Source organism: Equus przewalskii, chromosome 30, assembly GCF_037783145.1.
Source record: "Equus przewalskii isolate Varuska chromosome 30, EquPr2, whole genome shotgun sequence".
Taxonomy (NCBI): domain Eukaryota; kingdom Metazoa; phylum Chordata; class Mammalia; order Perissodactyla; family Equidae; genus Equus; species Equus przewalskii.
Window position 1 is genome coordinate 22,141,132 of NC_091860.1, and position 24,088 is coordinate 22,165,219.

A 24,088-nucleotide genomic window follows, 5' to 3' on the forward strand; every position below is an offset into this window, starting at 1 on the left:
TCACCCTTTAGACTCAGCTGTTAGTCCGTTTATTACTGCCATAAGACACAACACAACAGTGTTCACACACGCCCATGGCGTGTGAGGGTAATGTGTAATTCCCAGGGACTATAATTCCGCCCAACCCCTCCCACTCAAGAAAGCATCTGGAGGACTACCGAGTACAGTTACTACAGGGATAACTTCAAAAATCCCCTAATCCCTTCTGTGCTTTTATTGGCTGTGATGACAACTGATAAATTCCAGCTGACAAAGAGGGCAGACTTCTAGAGATGCTGCAAAGGTAGAACACAGGATGCCCTCACTGATTAGAAAGGGGGGTATACGGGGAGGTACAGGCAGAGGAGAAGTCGAGGATGGTTTCAGCTTTTTGTCTTGGTGGGACCACCCATCCACTCAGGCAGGTCATACATGAAGAGGGCCTAGTTTGTGGTGGGAAGATGACTTTAGTATTGGAATTTCCTCTGGACCATTTGGATGGAACTTTCCAATAACAGGATTGGATATGTAGGTTTGGGGCTTAGCAGAAAAGTCTGATTTCAAGATCAAGATTTGGAAGTCAGTAGTGTATGGGAGGTAGAGGAAGCCATGAGAAGGAATGACAGAGACGTAAGGAAATCATGCAGTGTGAGAATAAAGGGGTGAAAACAGAACCTCAGGGCACATTTATGTTTAAGGCATGGTTCTTTGCTGCTAACCTTATGAAAAACATTAAATTCCTTTTTATTGAGGGAAAGTATGTTGTAAATAATTTCTCTTCATTGTGTAATGAAGGCCTTGGGAATGCACATAACTTGAGATATCTTTACACATTCTCTTCCACACTCAGCTTTGCTCTAATCCAGTTTCTTCAATGTTCCAAGCTTTAAGCCAGATCCAAGCTTCTCTTTCCTAAATCAATGTTTGGCCTAGCCAGCTGGTGTATTTATTTTTCCATTACTTAGAATTTTATTAAAGTCTAAGTTAAATTTTCTCTTGAAGTTACCACTGGAAATATTTCATATTGGCATTACCATAAAACTTGAAGAGCATATCATGTTCAGAGAAGAGAGTCAAGACAAAATGCCTATGAACATCCCCAAAGAATGCAAACTCTAATGTCTGTCCAACCAAATGCTGTCAAAGAGACTGAAAGTCAGGGCTCACACAAAACTTTGGGATGCGATTCTGGGAACCAGGCACTGGGCACAGCTGCCTTTGAGACCCGCGTCCCATGACCTCCCTGACTTGAATACAAAGTCATCTTCCATTTTCCTTTTCCCATCCATGAACGTGAGTGGCTATTGCCTGTGAAGCAAATTATACAGAAATACAACATGGGCGTGTCCTTAAAATCAGCACGCATACTTCTACTTAGCCAACATCCTCAAAGCCACTCTTTGGAGGTGTGACCACAGATCGCCCCCAGGACTGACGCATCCTTAGTATCGTCTTCCCTCCTTTCCATGGAATAAGATTTCGTGGTTGGTCACCTGGCTTGAGAGTCTAGAGCTCATTGTCTCTAATGACCTGACGTGCTGATTGTGACCACTGGATCCTGCTGCCCTGTGACTGACTTCTGATTCTTTCCGAGACCAAGCGGGAGGGGGCTCAACCCATGTGACGCAGAGGCACAGTGAACACTGATGAGGAAACAAGGTGTATGGATCTCCAAAAATGCAGAATTAGAAGCAGCAGAAGCTACTTTTTAACCCCAAATCTATTAATTCAGCTCAAATAAGACACTGAAATATAGAAACAGGTAGAGGAAGGTGAGCATGGAACGTATCCCTGGATTGGATTTTTTCCCTCAAGAGTTGGCCATTTGGTTGTGATGAGCAAAATAAACCACCAAGTGTTGGTGTCACTTCCAGAGGAAGCTGGGTTGTTTTGCTCGTCCACTCGATGTACTCCTTCTGGATCCCTTTTCTGTTCAGGTCTAACACACCATCAGCAGGTACTGCACCCCAAACTTGTTCATTCTCTGGGCACACACCACCTCTTGTCCTGCCCCACTTCGCCTCCACTTCCTCTGTTCTCTTTCTGCTTCTTATTTGGTCAATGAGCTACAGTTCATGCGGGTCTGATAAGCAACAGCTGTGACTCAGGCAAATGCTGGCCAGGGGAAGTTTTAGTTTTAGGGCAACCAATGACCCTGTGCTTATGGACCGCTACCTAGGATGTCTGCTGTGCTCCAAGTGATTAGGATTAACCCAAAATGTGAAAAACATGTCCAGATCCACAAGAAGTAGGGATGGAAAACAAGAACCCACTTGAGGGGAAATCTTACAACTCCTGGGGGCAGATGACATTCCTTTTAAGCCTCTCAAATCGCAGAAACATACACACATACAGCATCCCTTATTAGGAGATAGCACATTCTATCCCAGCATTCATGTGGTGGGTAAATGGTCTTTGTCAGCAAAAGTCTCTCAAGCTGCGGCTATCAAGAGAAACAGGATAATAAGTGCTTTGCTTTCCTGGGAAGGGATTTTAAGTCCACGAATGATGAAACAGCAGGGACTCTACACGCCTATGGTTTCCGCAAGGTGGGACCGGGCTGCCGAGTATTACAGATTGACTCTTTGTGGCAGAAAATTGTTCCTCTGCTTTAGAATTAGCTTATTCTGGCCAGAAAAACTGGGCTTAAAATAGCACCAACTCTACTTATCCTCTCACAGATTGGGATGCATTAATTCTGCGTAAGTCTCATTCATGTGACCCTTTCCAGCAGGTCTTAGAGTCTTCATGGGATGGAAAAATACAGTTGCCCATACAAGGATGCTGGAAAACAAAAGACCTCCTCATAGGCCCATTTCCCTCTTTACCTCCTTCTTGACCTGTCCCAGAGGGTCAGGTCACCCCAGCGTACCTTCAGCCCACAGAGGAGCTCTGCTCTCTTTGGCACTTAGATGAGGGTACACAGCCATTCTGTGGTTGCATGCACATACACTCAGAGCTGTCTTAAAGTGAACTGTGATCAATTCCCAGGATAACAGCACTGGTCAGCCTGTTCTCATGGAACTGCACTTCTCAAGCTTTCCTAGGCATACACGTCACCCAGGGATCTAGTTTCAATGCAGAACTGGGGTGACGCCTGAGACTCAGCATTTCTAACACATTCCCAGATGATGCCAACGCTGTTGGTCCATGGACCGCACTCTGAGTAGCAAGGCTATGCTGTACTCATGGGAAGATAATCAGCAGATAAGAGTACCCCCATGCATCCCAATGAACAGTGATAGAAGGAACCCAGTTAATCACCAGCACCTAACCCTTGGGATTGATGAAGATTCATTCTCCCAACAGTGGTTCTCAAACTTGGCTCAACACTGGAATCACTCGGGGAGCTTTAAAAACACTGATGCCAGGCTCCCATCCCGAGAGATTCTCATTTAATTTGCCTGAGGTGTGGCCTGGGCATACGTAGTTTCAAGAGCTGCCCGGGTGAGTCTACTGTGCAGCCGGAGTTGTGAATCACTGCCCTAGTTGTAGACGCAAATGGATTTAAATATTAAGGACTTTCCTTTTTCTTCATCCATTCTTTATAAACTCGTCTAGCTCATATATCATTTTAGGTAAATGGCCAGGGAGAATATTATTATTATCTCTCTGGGTCTCTCTCAGAAGTAGAAACGAGTAAAGGAATCACCATGTCCAGTTGCCTCATATCATAGAGTGTAATGCCATGGACAGACCGGTAATTTGGGCTGAATTTCTGATTCTTTAAAAGGATGTGTTTGGCATAATCCTGCAGAGAAATTGTGGGGGCATGAAGCGCTGAAATGAGCAACAGGCTGAGAGTTAGGAGACATGAGTAGCTGTTCCACCTCCACCACGTAGGGGCTGTGTGACCTTCAGCATGTTACCTAACCTTTCTGGGCTTCAGTTTCCTCATCTTTAAAGTAAGAAGGTTGGACAGCATTGTTTCTAAAAGCACTTTTAGCTTCTCTAGTCTGTGATCTATGATGAGATCTGGTTTATTTTCCTCCACATGCCCTCTCTTCATCGGCTGATCCAGAGAGCAACATTCAAGTAAACAGAAATCTACTGAAATGAGCCACAGAATAGCCTAGACTTGTGACTCTTGCTTTCATTTTCCTTATTGATGATATTTAGTTTTTGTTAATGACCTCCAGGGGTTTTACATCTGGGCAACTCTGATGCAGAAGTAATTTAGGTAACTTAAGAATTGGCATTCTCCAAGAAATGATTCAATGGTACCCGTGAATGTTTTGGGGAGTTGTGATAATAGTTAATGCCTCCCTGAGCTGCAGAAGAAATATTAGAACTCACCAAAATTTAGGCTAAAGCTTCTCCTCCTATTTAAATGATAGCTTACAAATATTTGTAAGTCATCAAACAGTTATTAGCAATGGATGAGGATGTCAGTAAGTAACCCTCAATCAGCCGACCACTGTCTTTCACATCACACCTGCATCCAGCTGCAGGCAGGTCCATCACCAGCCGGAAGAGATCCTCACTGATTTGTCAGAGAAATTTTCTCTAACAATCATAGCTACTTTAACTCTTTTGGGTTTAAAACGACAGACTTCTAATCAAGAAGGCAACCAGACTGGGAAAACAAATGATTTCTCAGTCTTTGATTATTTGCCTTGTATTTTATTATTTACATGAGCTCAGGTGTATAGAAAGCCCTTGGCACAGTGCCCAAGACAAGTCAGCAGTCAATAAATGTGAACTATGACTATTATTTTTATTAATTGAACATTTATTGTTATTTGGTTAAAATTACCTAACTTCTAAAAGCCATTGAAAAATATCAGTCATGTAGACAAAAGGTTTATAGAACCAAAATTTGCTAGAAACATACTTCTTCTGGAGTCCTACAACTACTGTGCTGACTTTATACCCAGAGATCATATATATGTATCGACAGCCATTAGTTTTCTATTTCCCAATCCATGATTTGTTGACAGTTCGTCAACTGTACACTGGACCCCATATACCGCTTAGCACCAATATCTGGCACAGTTTCCTGGTACGTATTTGAATATATGGTCTTCTGAAGAATTACGATGCAGTGTATGTGTGGGCAAGTACATAAAGTGTGGAATTTCACTGCCTGAAGTATACCCTACAGAGCCTCAGTCACTCAGTTTAACCTTCCAGAGGGCAAATGAATTTCCAGGGAACCTGTTCTTTGCTCTTACTTGGTCTTTCCCGTTCCTGATGGAGGACAGTCATGTAGGAAGTGGTGGCCTAGAGATCACAGAATTCCTAGTTTAACCCCATTCACCAGTTGTCATACAGCATCCTAGCTCCTGCTCCCACAACCAGGACGACGGCAGAGGTGACGGAAGTGTAGGCCTCCACAGTACATCCACTTATCCACGTTCATGTCAACACAGACATCACAACTTGATGGCTACACAGAATTAACCACAGAACTTACCCTAATATCTTAGTCAATACTTCAGACTTTGATCCTAACTTGCCTCTTGACAAAGGGGGAGCACAGAGCAGTGGCTGGATGGCAACAGAGGGAGAAGGAACACCTGACTCCCTGGACTCAAGGAAAAGATCCCCTCTGGGCCCTCGACTTGGCCGTGGCCAAGAGAGCAACAGTCGCAGTTCAGCGGGACTGCTGTGGGGACCATGCACAATCCTGCCATGGGGTTCACTGCACGTTTCTTATTGTCCTTGTTTCTGGAGAGAGTCCAATCCTTCCATCACACCCAGCAGGGTGTGATGACAAAGGGTGGGCTGGGACTTGCAGTTCTTTCCCAACCTTAGTGCACGGCCACAGCCCGCTGTCGGTCCTATTGCTTGATGCTTCAGGTAGCAAGTAATAGGGTTTATACTTAATCTGCAGAGATGAGCCCCAGCCCCCACTCGGCCCTTCCCCCACAGATGGATGCAGAGCCGAGAGATGGAGGGGGGAGGCCAGCTGGATGGAGACAGGACATTAGAATGCAGATTGCGGATTGGGACGGAAAGCCTGTGGATGCAGATAAAGAAAACCACCCTAATAAGATGAATGCTAATGAGAGGATGTTGGTAAAGCTACACTCCTCTGAAGAAAGGTGTTGCATTTATAATCATTTGTGCAAAGCAGTTCCCCTCACAGTAATGACTGCCTTGGATCTGCAGCTCCCTCTCAGAGAGCCTGGTGTTAGTAACCTCCTACCCAAGTTACAGGCAAATACCTTGCCTCGCCCACCCAATGTTTTCAGGGACCTCTGCCTGTGTAAGAGAGCATGGTTTCACATTGGGCAAAGCTGCAAACCACGGTAATCCATGCTCCTTCGGCATCAGGACTGACTCGTTGGGGAGGGTGGGGCGCCTGGCTGACTTCTAGGTAGGTCTACCAGGCAAAGCGCCAGGGCCCGATGCTCCGCCCCTTGGGGGAGCTCACCATGCGACACTGCTAGTTGTAGTAGTGGAAGAGTCAAGGATTTAGACTCGTTTTAGGACAGCTCCAAAGGGAGTGAACGGTGTCATTCTGAGCTTATCAATGAAGCCATGAAATTGAGCACACTTCCTGCTGGAGGTCTCCTCAGTGGGGACCGACAGGGCCTGGCCTACAAGCCTCCGCCTATGAACAGCAGCCTGGAAAGTCCCCAGGCGTCAGAGGCCAGAGATGCTGGTTTGAACCCGACTGTCTGTCAACCCACAGTTACCAGCTGTGTAACCCCGGACAGGTCACTCTTGTGTTTCAGCTTCCTCATCGGTAAATGGGGCTACCTGACCGGTGCCTTGTGGGTTGTTGTGACAATTCCAAGTAGCATAGTCCTAGATCCTCCCTAGGGAGCCTGAGACGTGGGCAATCAATAAACAGTGGTCACTTTTCTAGTGAATTTATTGTAGTGCTGTGATGGCCTCCTGAGTCACACTCCCCGCTCCCTAAACTGTGAACCTCAGGCCGAAATCCCCCGTCAGGAGGCCCAGCTAAAAGCTTTAGCAACAGCGACTTCTAATTCTAGTTCTGTCACTGCTTGTTGAAGGGAGGTCAGGATGTTAATTTAATCTTCTGGCGCCTTGGTGTCCTCGGTACAACAAGGTGAATGCTATCAATACATCACCTGAAATATTTTTAGAAGGGATAACAAATAAACAACACCATAAAGCCATCGACAAACACAGGAGACTCACTTATCCATGTTAACTGGGGACAGGAATCAAACAGATAAAGGAAATCCACCAATAATCCTGAAACCTCATTAGGTTAAGCACCTTGACTTGTCAAACGAAGGCTGTAGGCAAGGAATTAGACGAACTTGAGTTCGTCATCTTCTCTTTCCTTTCTCTCTTCCCCGGTGGAAAAATTAAAGAGTGTTAAGCTCCCTGTTGGTTCTCAACCAGAGGGGAGAGGGAAGCAGAGGCACAGAGAACCTTGGAGTGGACAGTCAAACCTTGAGTGGTCCAGATTTGTCTATACAAAGTTATTATCCAATAACTGAAGCAAGTCAAGTCATACCTATCTACCTGCCTACCTAGATAGACAAAGTTTTTAATTCACTAGGACATTACTGTGGGCAATGCATGGAAGGCAAATACACTTTCGCAAGGTTGGAAAGGGCTCTAAGAATCCTTTAGTCCAACCACTTCGTTTGGCAGGTGAAGAAAGGAAGGACTTTGAAGCATTCTGAAGTGCTCGTGGAGGAGGGGACAACAGAGCGAATGTGCGTTTTGAGTGTTGATGGGAAGTAATGACAGTCAGGAACGATGAAGTGTATACAAGAGAACATTTGTCACAGTGTCCCTTTCTGCAGTCTCCCGCAGGTACTGTTTATTATTTATCCTTTCATTTCAGTGGCTTGAGGGTAGTGAGAACAGTAAGGATAAGGTCCTGAATATTGCTTTATTATCACAACAACTTTAATAGCTTATGTCATATCACTAATGAGACTTCCTGAGCACGTGTGTACAATGACAGTCTAGGGCTAAAGCAAGCAAAGGGCACCTGAAGCTTCTACCCCTGCCTCCCTCACTCCTAGAGGCCAGTCTGCTTCCCCTGCACTCAAGCCGACCAGATCTAGCCCAGCAGGGGGTTCTGGGACTCCCTCTGATCCTGGTCTCCCCTTCCCCCAGCTCAGCCACTCTCCACGTCTCAGTGGGTGGGGAAGAAACTTGGGGCTCCCAGGAGCACTCTCTCCATACCTACCCACCTCATAGACCTTTTTGTGGCCTAGAGCTTGAAGCTGTGAACTGGCCAGCCCACTTCTACTGGATAGGGTCTCCTGAACTGTCAAGGACAGAGTTTCCCGAGCTGTGTCAAGTTCACGGGCGAAAGATTCAACTTCTGTCCAACAGTAATATTTTCAGGTGATGGATTCTCATGGAGACCACATACTCTAAAGACAGAACAGGGAGAATTTTCCAGCTGTATTTCAAACTTCACTCCCTTCCATTTGACTGTCATAAGCCCTTCCTCTGCAATTCCACCTAGACCTTTAATCAAATTCATGAAATCTTTTTCTCCACCATCTTCTTTTGAAATCTTATCAACCTCTTGGGACTGAGGTCTATATAAAGTGAACTTCATATTCTCCATTTCCTCTTGAAATATCACAGAGAAATGCTGATCTCTGAAATCTACCTATTACTTCATTTTACCATCATGCCATCTGACCGTGCCCTCAACATGTTAACAACGAGATACCCATATTCCTTAAACAATGACAAAGGGCAATTTTACAAATCTGGCCAGGCACGTGTGCCAGGTCACCTGCCTGCATGCTCTCCTAAGGCCTCACCACAGTCCTACCAATTAGGTATGTAGTTGAGACCACGTAGTTTGCAAAACAAAACAGTAAGGCTCTCCCGCTGAGTTCTCTTACCAAAAAAGGGTGTAGCTGCTCCCTGTTTTAACCCTGTGCTAGCTGGGCTGCGTAGCTCAGTCGTTTCCAACTTTTCACCACTAAGGACCCCTCATTAATTTCCTCCCATAGACTTCCTTGTATTGAGTGGGCCCTAGTTTTAAAGGAACTAGCTTTTCATTTTAGCTAATCAAAGCCATACATCAATAACTGCCAATCAAAGTTATTGAATTGAATGACTGCTAATCCAAAGTAGAAGAGCCCACTATTAGGTGGCACGTAAAACTTTATGGTGGGTGAAAGAGACAATTTCAGTGGCCTTAATGAAGTACTAAAATACACCTTCCCAGATCCCTTGGGATTTCCTGTAGACTGGGAACCACTGGGCCAAGGGTTTCTTCCATCCTCCAACTTTCTCTCTTGGGTCTAAACCAACAAGCTGGCCAGCAATCCTGCCACACCAGCTTGAGTCCCATTTGGGGCTGCTTCCACACCTTCAGCCCTTCTCCCCTGGGTTGGGCAAAGGCTTCTGCGCCCCCCAGAGGAGCTCCTCCAGAGCCACAGCTTGGCGCTCTCCATCACAGTCCTTAATGGTCATCTCAAAAATGAAGTCCTTACTTCTTGTTTGGCTTTTATTTCTGAAACACTTAGTGTTTTATGAAAACAACACAGGCAGCAGAGGATTGGTTGCTTTGGGACCATCCTATAAGGCCAAATATTTCAGCCCAAGCCAAATTCTGCAAATGTACATCTGAAGAATGTACAACAAATATACACCAAATGGATGTCCTGATTTACACACTCCACCGCAAGTACATTTTCCATGTTGGGTTGCAACTCAAGGAGAGTTCACACCTCCAGAAACTGTCAAGTAGAAATAATGTCTTCTAAGCACATTTCTTCAGAGACTCAGAAAGCTTTACATACATTATCTCATTCAGCACCTACTTTTCTGTCAAGAAGGTGGAAGGCGGGGATTATCATCATTAAATGACAGTTCTCAAGTGCCCTCGCACACACTGTGAACTAGCCATGATCCTAATCCACAGCAAAAGGCAAACAAACAAGCATAAGAATTACACAGTTCACGAGGCCGTAAGTTAGTTGACTACATAGTAATTAAGAGTGTGTTGGCAGGCCAAATAGAAAATGGGATTTTAAGGTATGTAGTCCTGTATTTATTTGACCAAACTGATATCCGCACGTGGACGTGTGTGAATGGATATCTATCTGTAGGTATATAGAAAGATACATAAATCTACAGATCTGTGTATGTGAAACAATTTACATCATCACACACACAAGTAATAACAAATCAGTATTCATAGATTTTGGAACATTTGAAATACGTGTGGGCAGAATGACCATTTTTAGAATAAAACTTGACTCCCCTGGGAATATTTTATAAAATGAACCCATAAATATCCAAGAGCTATTTCTTAACCATTAACCATGCAAAGGCACAGTGGCTGGCTTTGTCCTTTGGTGACTCAGTTACGAATGGCATGACTGCTACTGTATTCCCTGATATCTAGAACAGTGCCCGGCAAACAGCAAAAATTCAATCAATATTTGTTGAATGAGCGTGTAAATAGTCTGTGGGTTCTATGATACACAATTTTGAGGATTCAAACCTGTTTGTACAGTTGTCTTGGCTTTTTTTTCCTAACAATTTTAAATAAAAGGCATCTTAGAAAAAAACTTTAGGTTGGCTTAGTTAGGCTTTGATTCAAATGGGATGGTTTGGGGGAAAATTTCCATGATACGATGAGATGGGGTTTGAGAGATTTTATGACAGAAATTGATGATGATGATAATGATAAAATAATCATCATGGCTCTGAGAACAAAGGCATTAAATACATATTAATAATTAGAAGAGGTGGTTCAAAGAAAATGAGTACCTCAAAATGCATTACAATGGGCAAATTGAATTTGGTCCCAGGGAGAACCAAGCTGTTCTACTGAAAGAATATTAAACCCTAGCATTCCACTATTAAAGGACACAGGGGGACAATTCTATGGAGAGTTGAGTTAAAGGCCACCTAGGAGGATAGTGCCTACCCACATAGGTAAATTATCTCTCCCAGAGCAAGCTGGGAAGGGGCTCATTCACTTTCTGTGGGTGAACACACTTGTCCCACGAGGCCATTTTATTTAAAGCTTCTTCCTTCTGGATCAAGTTCATTGGTTTTTATATCTCAAATCTACGTGTAGTCCTTGCTCACAATGCATGTGTTATTATAAAACACCTTTCAGTATGCCACTGCTAAAACGGAGTGTTCTAAACAAATGTTCTCTGAGGGCAATAACTCCTTAATAGAAACTGCATTTAATAAAACTGGTAGTGATTCCAAAAAGAAACGGGGAAGGCATATTCAGAGAAAATGTCTGGAAGAAATTTGCAATTAATATTTTACAAGACATTTAGATTCTGCCGACTCCTCCTTGCTGTTAAAATTTAAGAGCTTTTTCAAGACTGTATTCCTCTCTGTTATTACATCCTTAATTAAATTAATTTATACAGTGAATGCTCTAACGATACTGCTGTAGATTTTAAATCAAAAAGCCTTATTGCTAGAGACAATATGTGTTAAGACCTTGAAAACAGAATGACATAAGGCACAGTGTTGTCACTGGCACAGGGACACTTGGCCCTCACATCTGATTATTGAAAAGATTGTGGTAGTTGTTCTGTGCCTCAATTAAGGTCTTTATTTTATGTTTTAATTAAGCTAAATTAGGTCAGTGACAACAAAAAGAATCTCATAAGTTGCCTTTATAAGGATTTCTCTCTGGGAAACACAATGGTAGGCAATGACGTTTCTATTGAATAGTTCTGCCATTTAGGTTGGGCCTTCCTGAAATCTTAAATAAAGGAGATCTCTGAGCCCGAGTGGCTATATTGTCAAAACAAAGGCAACCAAAATTTGTCCAAAAACACAAAGGGTTCAGCTATGGAAAAGGTCACTCTAACAATTTTTCACCACGGCCAACAGCTCTTCACAGAGTCCTTCTTGTGCAGACGTGGTCACAGTGTTCTCTTCACACTATGGAAGCATTACTCACTAGGGATCTCAAGGGGGTGTGTGTGTATAATTGGTATAGCTTAGTGCCCAGCACATAGCAGACACTCAATAATCATTAGTGATTTGTTCATCTAATGAAATGTCAGTAATAAATAAGGCACTGCTACCTAAGATTTGATCTGTTGCTTAAATGTCAAGCCACTACTTCTAGAAGAGAACATGATCGAAGTAGGGAAATGACCCCAGACTCTCATTCCTTGTTCTCTGTGTTGAGCTGTCCAATTTGCTCCCTTTATTTATTTATTTCTGGGAAAGATTTGCCCTACACTAACATCTGTTGCCAATCTTCCTTCTTTTTTTTTTTTCCTCTCCCCACAGCCCCAGTGCATGGTTGTATATCCTAGTTCTAAGTTCTTCTAATTCTTCTACGTGAGCTGCCACCACAGCATGGCTACTGACAGATGGGTGGTGTCATTCTGCAACTGGGAAACGAACCTGGGCTGCTGAAGCAGACTGCGCCAAACTTGAAGTGCTAGGCCATTAGGGCTCTGCTCCCCTTATTTCTAACATAGGGTTTCTAGGATTTATGTCAAGCACTTCAGAGGATGTAAGACCCAGTGTGTTTCTCAGTTACAAGGTAATAGCTGCTTTGAGCAACATGTTCTTAATGACTTCGCACTGCTGAATAAGGCCCTGATGCTTCACCCTGTTCCCCACCACCTTCCATGTAAAGAGTCTATAATCCATATACGACATGAGCGGAATGGTGCCTTAAAATAAAAATCTAAGAGCACACAGATTCAACCACAAAACAAAGAATGCCATCAGCTTTTTCTCCCCTCCCATTCTAACCAAGTTCTTCACTTCCCTCAAGAGCAAAAGATGGTACCTAAAAATTCATCAAGTTTGGTTGCATGATAAAAGTTCCATATGATAGAAAACATCAGCTGCAAAAGAAAATTCAATAGGAGGAAAAAAAAAACAAACAAACACCCAGCACTATTTGATCTTGTTTCAAATGGAAAGTTTTGGACACTTTAGAAAAAAAGGCAGCAAGTGCCTTTTTAATGGATTTTATCTGCAGGAAAATGATTATAACCAGAAAAGCTTTAAAGTGTCAGCTGGTGATGCATTTTTTTTATCCCTCTCATTTTTATTCAGAAAGAAATTGAAGGCATATGGCAAAGTGCATCATTAATTTCTTATTAATTTCATAATATGAAGGCAACCAGTTAAAATAGTGGTGGTACAACTTTAAATTACCGAACTCACTTGGTATTTAATGAGAGATTTAGCACAGCAGGGTTTCTGTTAAATTAAGTTGTGCCTTCACATCGCAGTGGGAAAACAGGTGTATATTGGTTTAGAATTATGGAAATGTTGACTAATTCCAAGGCTTGTAATCAAACAGCAAGGCACCCTGTAATATTTTTTCCCCAAGAATATGCATTAATCTTTTATGTCTGGTCCCATTCTTCCTGTCCACCGAAAGCTCACAGCTGAAAGGAAACCACTTTCATCTTTTTCCTGTCGCTGTCAAGGGTGAAGTTCATCAGATAAAGCTATACAAAAACGCAAGACGCGGAACTCTGATCTCATTTACCTGATTTGAAATGGCAAATGTAGTCACAGTGTGTGCGCTGGGATGGCTATGAGCCTCCCAAACAGACCTGACATTCCAAAGTTTTCATTCAACCCGCCTCAAGTAATTGGGCAGATGAAATTGAACTGGATAAAAAGAAAACCGAAAACAGTCCACAAACCATCTTTTTCAATCCCAGAATTATCGTCCTTAATAGTGGGTCTCCCAAATCACCATCCTTGATTTCTGCATGCAGAATTTTTAGGGAGAAGAGAAAGACATGTGCAACATTTTTTCTTTTAATACAGAAGATCCTATTTTTTTGCTCAGAAAACGGTCAGAGAGTAAGATGTCCCAAACAGAAGCGTATTCATCAGTCACTTGTCTGTTTTTCAACATGGCCCGTTGATCATATTAACTCTGGGTTTCTTGAGAGCATCTTCACATATGAAGATGGCATGTCAGGAGCCGCGCTTCAGTGATGAGGGGATGAATTCAAATGAACCAAGCTTTGTGTTAATTCAAAATAGGATGTGATTTGGCATCAATATACCCTAAATGCTAAATAACAAATTCACCATCTCAAGTATTTTTTTTTTCAACAAACATAGAAGGGATGTTGTGTGCTAATTACTGCATTTCTTTTTAAGAGAAGGAATACAAAGGGGTCTTTGGGTTTGATTAGGAGACTGGGAAATAACAATTATTTTTTTCTGTTGTTGGCTGAGCCAGGAGATACTTGCCTCAGTTGTTTCATTCGATAACGTGACCTAATGCTGCAACCTCCTAGAATTTACATCAGAAAAATTCCACTTATATGGAAAATGAAACTGAAATAATATATTTATTTTTTAAAGTCATCCAGCAAAGCAGTTAGACCAACTAAAAGATGCCTTACTAAAACCACCTTAGACGTTTCAGAGAGAAGGAGTTAAATTGGGAGGGAGAATTCTGGTACCTCCCGCTTGCTTTTTCGAACCTTCTTTTTGACTTGCTCACACGAAAAGGGGAAAACCAAAGTGGTGTGATTCAAGACCAAGGACCATAATTTATAACTTTTGGGTGATTAAGAAGCTAATGTTTTGAAAATCTTTTGTTGAGTATCTGGCCACGACAAACATTATAAAATTTTCAGTGGATCTAAGGTGAGTTAAACAAATGCTATCTTTTCTGGGGGGGGGGGTTGGGTATAAAATGCATATGTTAGTGTGTACACACACAGAGGTGTTTGCATACATCTGCAGAGACAGCTAAATGACACCAAGTTAGAACTATATCCTGAAAACGTTAGAGACATCATGTTATCTTTCTTTTATTCTTATCAAACCAGGTTTCAATAAAATCATTTTCATTGTACTGCTTACCACAGGTTCTTCATTACAACCAACGCACAACATTATGATATTAAATTAACTCATCACTGATGACCGGGGTCAAGGGAAAATATTCAAACAGCACAGGGAAATTTATACTAGCATGCACTATATAAAATTGCCAAAAAAGCCCAGAAATAAATGTATTCTGATGAAGCAGCGAAACACATCGTTTCATTTCTAGTGAACTGTGCTAATCATCAAATATTACTGGGAAGGAAATGGAAAAAAAATGGTAAGCTTTGTATTTTCTGTTCTCTATCAACATGAAGCCACAAATTGGGCATTAAAACACTGACTTTGTTAACCACCATTGACTGTTTAGAAACCATTAGGAGGTTTAATATTATGGCTGTACAGGGTACATTTTGTCCTTTCAACAGAAAATCTAAAGACTAAATTTGAAAAAGGGTTCCTGGTGAGTAAAAGCTTTTCCTTTTCCATTTACCTCTCTTGTGTGTGTTGGGTTTTTTTCTTTTAGCCTTTTAAAATCTTAGCCCACCCAATACTCTTTGGCAGCCACGGCGACCCAGTGGGGTCACTCTGATTTTCTAACCAGGGGACACACTCTTTGAGAGCTCTTGCGTCAAGCGTTAATGTCAGTTCTTCTTTCTGGGCTGGCCAGCTGGTTTGGCTGAGGCAGGGGATCAGCGGGGTCAGCACACACTTCTCAAAAGACCAAAGTCATTTTTGGCACTAAGAGCCCATAACTAGAACCTTCCGTTGAAAGGACCATTTTCAAGCAATAAAGTGATTTTGGTACAAAAGTAAACCGACTCACCCCAGGTAAAGTTTTAATATTGTGCAGTGCATTCTGGGCCTCAAGTGCAGCTTTTCTTGTATAAAATGTTACGAAACAACAACCTACAGAGAGAAATGAAAAGGTTTTAGAAATTTCCGTGAATGCTTTGCTTAGATATAATGGAGACTGTGTCGAACAAATAATCTACTTAAAAGGATGCACAATTTAAAAATAATAAAGTGCATGAGCACAGTAATAACAACATCTCAAGCATTTACACAGTGCCTTTCATCCTAAATCATACTTATTAGCTTTCCCCGCGTTGGAGATCAATTCATAACTGTGCACCAGCTACCTGGAATACAGCTCTTCAGGAATGAGGGCGGGAGGTGGTGGGTGAATTGTTAATGGGACTTGTGGTGGAGCAACCACATAAAGAGAAGTGTTTCATCACAGTGACAACAGCGGAAACTTACATTAACTATAATTTTCTTAAAGGTTATCTCTAGAACATCACACTTTTCAAACACTTTCTAAACTCAAAGGTTTAGACAACTGGATTATAAGCTTCTTAAAAGTTAGGATAACACTTGATTCTTTTTTGTCTCCACCGTAGTACATAATGGAAAGTTCCACACATGAGATACCCAATATTTATTTGCCAAAACGAAAGACTCTATTTGAACCAGTTAAGAAGGTAAGTTACGACACAGGTGGGCAAGCGCTCTAACAGATGTTTGCAGACTCTGTGCCATGCATTAAATATGGCCGTGGCTCTTCAACTGGCAATCTCCTGATTCCTCACTTCCAAGAGCTGTTGGGAGTCCAGACTGGATGGCCCCCAAGAGAGGTCAGAAAATATCCTTTCCCCAACCAACTCCCTCCACCAAAGAAAATGACGTCGAAACCTCAGACCATTCCTTCTGCATTCTGAAGGATGGCTGCCCGCTTCTTCAACCTATAGCTAAAGATACTGGTTTACATTATCTGGTTAGACCAGGTAAAGATATTGCTTAATAATTTGTTAATTCACATTCAGTTTCTTAGCACAACCAGGCTTGAGAAAACAGGGTGGCCAAAAACTTTAGAAACTTAAAGAAAAAAATGCTGCCTCTGATGTGGGCTGTCTTTGGTAAGTTGGGCTGAGAAAAAAAGTGGAGAGAGGCACTCAGCAAGATGGTACATATTTTACCCCAACTTCACTGAAGGATCCTAATGCAAGGAGAGTCTGAGAGATGAGGAAAGCTTTGAGAGGTCCTCATACACCAAGTACAGCAAGAAGCATGAGAGAAATGCACGGCACTCAGGCATCAACATCAGTTCTATCTGGGGAATGATGTAAATAATACCCGGAGCAGGAAAAAAAGGCACCGTTGGAGAGCAGAGAGTTGGCCCCACAAGTCATCGAAGATTTAGAATCATAAACTGGCCTTCTGATTTTTCAAAACAAAAACTCATTCAAAGAAGTAGAAGAAAATAAAGTACAATACCATTCATACAACATTCCTTAGTACATCTAAGATGCTTCCTCCTCATTTGGAAAAGAAACTTGGAAACTTGTCATCATATACTTGATTTCACTGGCATCTACCAAGATTAAATATGCAAAATCTTCACCTTCTGGACAAAGTAGAGTGTGACCATAGCTTCCTGGCATTTAAAAAACTCCATGCCTTCAAGGATTGGAGACCCTTAAAATATGTCATATACATGAAAGAGGAACTTGAAAATTATGAAGTTTCTTTAAGGAGTCACAGACGGACAGACTGATCATTTTTATATGAGCTTTTCACTTCAGCTTCTGACTTCTTTGACCAGAGTTCATTTGGCTATGCTGTCTGATAGTAGATTTTTAAACTGAATTTAACAAATTAACGCATGATTTTAGCTTCACTGGCATAACGTACGTCCAAGAAAAGCTACAGGAATTGCTTCAAGTCAAGGAATAATTTTAAACAGGAAAGTCAAGTCCCAGCTTCCAGTAACTTATTGTAATAATCCTAGGAGGAAAAATACCAACTATGCTTCACTGGCTTGGTATAGAAAGTGTAGGGACCTGGAAATGGCCACCCCAAGATATGTCTCTTTGGCATCAGGATTATTTGAGGCTGATTGCTTTTGATAAACTGGGACAGGGAAGGAGGCTCTGAGGAATGGAACTTGCCCTTTGTTAGGACACTTTTACATTTGTAAGGTAAATCTCTATCTGTAAAAGTTGCCTCCCTCTCTGTACCAGGAAGAAGAAAGGAGATGACCTACTCTCCAAAAACTCTTAATCAATACCAAAGGCAAGGACTTAAAATCTGCATTTTATTGTGCTAGTCTGGTAACCTCCTGTAACTGACTTCCCTCCCCCTCCCAACGTTGGCGTCTCCTTAAAGATTAAGCATCTTTCTTTAGGCTGGGAACCAATTGTGGTGCTCATCTGTGACCCGCCCCCCCCCCAGCCCGAGGCAACACACCTGCCACCCCGCAGCGTTCACTGGGACAGCAGACCTATCTGTCATTTCCATCAAGCGCTGTGCTGACAGAGCAGCCTCGTGACTATTGTAAAAGGGACTTTTCAATCATATGTGAAACACCCCGTTTGGGGGCTATATAACCACTCTGTGCACCCCACTTCTTCGGTGCCCTTTCTTCCTTAGGGAAGAAAGGCCCCGGGCCATGGTTCCTCATAAAGCTTTGTTTAATTTTCTCTTGCTATTCTGTCTCATGTGAATTTAATTCGTTCTCCGGCCAGACGAACCCCCATTTGGGGAGAGGACATGTCCTCCTCCCCTACAAAAGAAAAACAGGAGAAGCCATAACCTTTGCCTTCCAAGGCTTCTAACAAGCAGATTCTCAGTAGTAAGTTCTCCTTTTCCTTTCCTGGGCTTCTGGGGTTGCCTTCTGGATAAGGAAACAATGGGAAAGCTCTGAATTTCAACCTCAAAGCTTCAAAGAAGGGGCAGAATCAGATACTTTCAAGCAGGTAGATTTTGAGGGTGTGATACTGACACAAAGAAGATTTAGGGATGGAGTAGAAGTTATAAGGCAGTTTCCTTGCCTGGAAAGAAGGCAATTAAGGAAGAATAAGCTCAGGAGATGAAAAACAACTCTGGCCACGCTCAGAGTTAAGAAGGAAAGGCCTGGGTTAGCCTAAACAGAACAGTGGAATGACAGGGGAACTGAAAATGGAGACAATGATAAGATAAAAGCAACAAGGAACAAAAATGATGTAAATCGAGGGAACCTGGTATGTTGGGCCAACCTGAAGAGCTTTGGCCAACATGTGGGAGCCTCAGGAATCAAGAAAGCTCTCCTGCCTTAAAAACACTCAACCAAAATCCCTACCATCTCCCACAGCCGGATATTCTACCAGGAAGGCGCAGTTCATTTCCCCTTTAGGTATTAAAATACTACCCTTGGGGAAGGTAACATTTAATTGTTCCCAGCTATTTACATCTTAGTATGAATCTGGCGTCTTTAAGTGTTTTCCCCTTGAACAATTTCTTAGTGAATAGCAGGTGGGTTTTTTAAATTATTATTTTTGTTTTTGAGAAAGGGCAAGTTTGAAGCTGATCTCTGAGCAGTATAGGGCAGGGGGTGAGGAGAGAAGAGGAATGAAGAGAGGAGACGAACGCACAGAAGGGGAGATGGGAAGATACCCCGGATGTCAGACTCTCTTCAATTTCACCCAGGGCCCACACTGCCTGTGCAACTGACATGGTGAAATCAGGGATTTATCACTACAGATCCACTTCAAAGTATGCATAGCTCTTAACTCATTTATTCTAGACCCACTTAAACAAAGGTGGTTTTTTTAAAGGTTATGTCAAGATAAGCTCTAGTTCGGGCTGTAATACATGGAATACCCTTGATAACACTGGTGACATGCTTCCCTCACTGCTTACTGACCAAGAGCCCAGCTCTATAGAAGCCATCCTTGGCAAGCAAACTGGGAACCTTTGAGAAACACCCACATCTCCAGGTGGGCACAGCTCTACGGCTTGGTGAGCAGAGCCCAGGCTTCATTTCTGCCCCTACTGGTAGCCTCAGCTGGGCATCCTCAAGCAATGAACAACTTGCACAAACATGGGGATTCTGGGTCAAACAATATTATTGAGAAAATCACCCCAAGACTCTTCTTTTGGTTTCATACATTGGGCTCCTGAGTGATCAAGGGCAAGCATCTTCCTTCTCTGTACCTTAGCTACATTAGTTCCATCATCTCTAAATCCATGAAGAAAAACCAGGTCTGCCAACAACCCCTAAAACTACACGGATATACAGGCAAAGTGCTTCATTCAGAACCAATTTTTTAAAAGTCATAATTATTCTTCACCTTTGGTGGGCTAAAATTGTCTTATGCGTCATTCAGTATGCATACTAATTCACTTAACAAAACAGTGTTTGATTAAGTTATCCTAAAATTTGCAGGATAAATACAGAGCTACAAATTTAAATAGGCACCTTAGATGGAACAATTTGTGTTTTCCCCCAATGGGACTTTAGTCTGTACACTTCCAGAATAAGAATGGTTTGAAAGACTGTTGTTTCTAGGAGTGCTCTCCCAGCTAACCGCAGTCTTTTCTAGCCATCTATCACTTGATATGCTCACTTAAAATCTTAGGTTCATTGACCTGCAAAGATTACTTCAACACAGGAAGGGAGAAATATCATTATCTGCCCTAATATGCAATTATCACGGCAAAAGGTGAGGGAGTTACTCAAGATCCCAGAAAACCCATGAAGCCTCACTAAGGTTGGAATTTTCTTTCTTGCCTACCCTGACTGCAAGCACATCTGTTAAGGGAACCACCTGTCTCTTAGATTTCCCCACGCCAGCTGTAACTCAGGTCTGAAATTTACCGGATTCATTTTCAGGTCAGCTGCAACACCAGATGGCTCAGGCATCTAATTCGGGGGACAGGCCCCCCTCCTTTTGCAGGTTCTGTTTCAAACATCATTGTAAGGTGGGTGGTTAAACATTGACAAGATCCACAGGTGCTCTTCCACAGTCAGTGGTGGCCACATGCACCAGAGGAGACGACCCTTCCAGCTTCAGTATCATTCCTGGGATCACGCTTTCCCTGGTGTCCAGGGAGTGCAGAGAAAGGTCGCACCCCAGGTCAAAGATGGGTAATCACTGGCCAGGGGACTCCAGGGGATTAGCAGAGGCTAATGCAGCTTGATGAGCCAGGTGCTTCAGCAAGTCTCAACTCTCCTCTCTCTGCTTAATGCTGCTAATTTTTGCTGCTTCACATTTTTCTACTCGGCCCATTTGACACAGTCTAATAAGCACTTGCACTTGACAATTCTTGCTGCCTTCCTCCACTCATTCAGGAGTTTCTGCCAGCGGCAGTCGCCAGCTTAGACAAGATAAACATGCCACTCCACATCCAGGCTACTTTACGGTGTCCCACTTTTCAACAGTTTCAATAATTCATCGTATCAGTAAGAGCTCTGGGTTGGAATAAAAAAATAAATCCATCTTGCATGTGTCTATTTATGAACCCCACCCCATTATTTCTCACCAGGGCTTTTGAAATTCACAGGTGAAACAGGTTCAGTGGTAAAACATGAGAGGTGATTCCAGAAGCAGGTATCAGCGTCTCAGGCCTACAGAGAGCCTACCATGTCCACTATTGAGGACTCCTTTACTGATCACCGAGAGATGCTGATGAGTCTGTACACACCTTAGGTGGGTAACACATTAAAGCTTACTGGCCATTAACATCTCCCTGTGAATTCATTTTGCTGCTGAACTTTGAACATCTAGCAGAGCCCCTAGGAAGGCAACATAAGACAGATCAATTCTGATGGTAGAGAATGTCTAGGGAGAAAGATCCTGGGGTGCAGAGGGCTATCCGTGGGGGCCGGCCGGTGCAAGGCCTCACAATGAGCATCTCTGGGTGAGCAGATGGGCCCGAGAGAATGAGTCAGGGGGACTGCATGCCTTTGACCGCCCAGATTCCCAGAAATTGGCAAGTTTAGCAACCTAGTTGCATATGTTCAGCTTGTAAAGCAACGTGTAATCAGTATAATTGTGCGATATGATTAGACCATCTTGTATCAGGAGTTGAGAATGGCAATTCCCAGAGTGGCTATGTGCTCCATACTCCAAATAGGGTAGATGGCGTCTGCCTATATCTCTTCACAATAGTCCCTGTTGTCATAAAGAGTTCCCTCAGGTATTTCGCTAGCTTAATTGCTGAATAAGTTGAAACACTGTTAGAAGGCTCTTGTTGTTCCCAAAGATAAAGCCTCAAAGAAGACAGGCCAATGGTATCTACACACACACACACACACACACACACAAACAGCAGTGCATTTAAAATCATAAAGAAGACACTTAACTTTACTGAAAGACTCTAATTTTAAATGATCTAGTAGATTTATCCTCAAAGAAACCATCTGGATTATCACAAATCTTTTCAAACCACAGCTGTTTCTCTTGAAAATCTTTACTTGGAAACTCGTGGTAATAATACTCACAGGAAAGAAGAAATGCACACTTATGTACAGATAACCAGTTTTATCGTGGCTTGCCTTGAGTCAAACAGCACTTTATTTACATTTTTCAGTGTGGAGGGCAGTGTAGACTGGGTAGAATGATACCAAAGACTAGATTTTACAATTAGTTCTGCCCTTAAGAACACTGACACCAGTCTCATTAAGTGGACTTCTTCCAAATTTCTAAAGCTTGCCAAACTGGGGAGGACGGAACTAAGGATTGATGCTCTGGAGACACCATTTTAAAAAGGCAGTCCTCTTTAAGTCTTTGACTCTAAAAAAATGGACAGTAAAGCAGTTTTTACTGCACGTGTTTGTTTTAAAGAATCCAGGTATAAAGATGGGAGGTCAGTGACTTGAATGGTTTTCCATTACTGAAATAGTCACTTGTCAGCTGTAGGGTAGAAATTTCAGATCACATGCCTACAATTTATACTCTCACTGGCACAGGAAGCCAGCTCTAAATATGGTAGGTCTAGTGACATATTCCTCATGACCCTCCTGGAGCCACCAGCCTGGACTGAGGATAAATTTTCCCTCAAAAGGTTCTCTCATAAATGGGAGAAAGGGCCTTTTTGGAATGTTCTGGTTCTAACGGCTAATTCTTTTTCTGATGCTACTCTTCTCTAACACCTTAATATGGAAAATTGTGGAACATCTCCTGAAATACAAAAAAATAACTGGCCAACTTGAGGATGGAGGCGAGAGGGTGAAAAAGTGATTTCCTACAACTATTTAAGCTGGTCGAATAAAAAGTATTTCAAGTTTGGAGCATACAGTGTTGTGCACGTGGCCACCCATCTCCCCAAGTGAACTCTGTCTGCAGGGTCAAGGGAGGAGGCTGGCAAGGGAGGAGGCTGGCCATGTCTCCAAGGCCATTCAGCATCTTAACCATAAGAAATTCACATTACTCTCTAAATCTCAGCAAATGAACACTTGAAAACAGTCACAGAGTGATCGTCTGATGATTGAACCCTGTACTCATTTCTTTTAAAAACAAAGTAATAGTCCTTGCACACAAATTCAATTCAAGATATATTAGAATTCAGGACGTCAACAAAGTCATCATGTTGTGAGCTGAAAATTCCTTTAAAGGCTGCCTTTGAATTCTAAGGGGCTGCCAGATCCAGAGACTAAGGCCTTGGAAGGCTAAGTTAGTGAACTCGCTCTGGTTTCTTTCTGTGAATGAAGCTCTCTTTTGTGTGCACATTTGCAAGCAAAGCAGGTGCCTTGCTACACACACAAGTGGAATTGCAATTGGGATCTTGGCTTCTTGTCAAGTCAGTAGCACACCAACCAGTCAAGTCAAAAGAGGACATATTCTTCCTTATTTGACTCCCCTTGTAATCTATTTTCTCCCTTAATTTTAGCTACTATGTAGAGAATTTAATACTTTTTTCAGAGTCCAAAGGTGGTTGATCTAAATGGTACATTTTGTGCTCAAGGAATCTCCCACACACTAAGCTTTTGACTATCAATCATTGGCCTCACCCTTGACAAGACCCCCGACTTTCACTTTCTACAAAGCAGTTAAAGGTTCAAAAAACCCCATCAAAAATCCCCTGGATTAAATTTTTAAACAAAATTTAACACTGACCTTTAAAGAAAAGAAATAGTTTTCCAGTGGTCCAGAAGGTGACTCTCAGATCTTGAGGGAAAAAACAGTGACAAAACGCCATTCTTGGAAAGTAGGCGGATGCTTCAGGTGCCATATTGGTACCCCGGAGAAGCATGGATAGTACCCCTTCCTCAGTCCACCCATCAAGAACTGGAGCTGCCAGTTAAAATCTGTATCAAGTGCACTGTTATCAACTCGTGGCCTCCATGGTCCTACATGTTTGTGCCTTCTACTTTGTTCTCAAAAGTTGGCTTGCTTTAGAACAGTGCACAATGGGGCTTCACAAGTAATGTTACTGGTTTCACAAGCGCCATTTAAAATTCAGTCCCATTGCTGCTAAAAACATATATGCATTCCTGCGTTTAATTTCCTTATTGTGTCTCCTTGAACCTGGGTGCTGCACCAAGATGGCTGCAATGACATAAACTGAGAGATAAGAAGGGAAAAAAATGAAGAAAAGCAGCAATCAAAGCAAAAATTAGTTCTGG

General features: G+C 42.5%; 1 protein-coding gene across 50 annotated transcripts in view; it reads right to left on the reverse strand.

Annotated features, from left to right (window-relative positions):
• The window catches only part of CELF2 (CUGBP Elav-like family member 2), a 789,997-nt gene that overhangs the window by 98,996 nt on the left and 666,913 nt on the right, over positions 1-24,088 (reverse strand). For all 50 annotated transcript variants that reach the window (XM_070601472.1, XM_070601463.1, XM_070601447.1 and 47 more), the window contains one exon: positions 15,527-15,609. In XM_070601472.1, the coding sequence (XP_070457573.1) occupies positions 15,527-15,609 (83 nt within the window). The remainder of the gene's footprint in view (positions 1-15,526; positions 15,610-24,088) is intronic.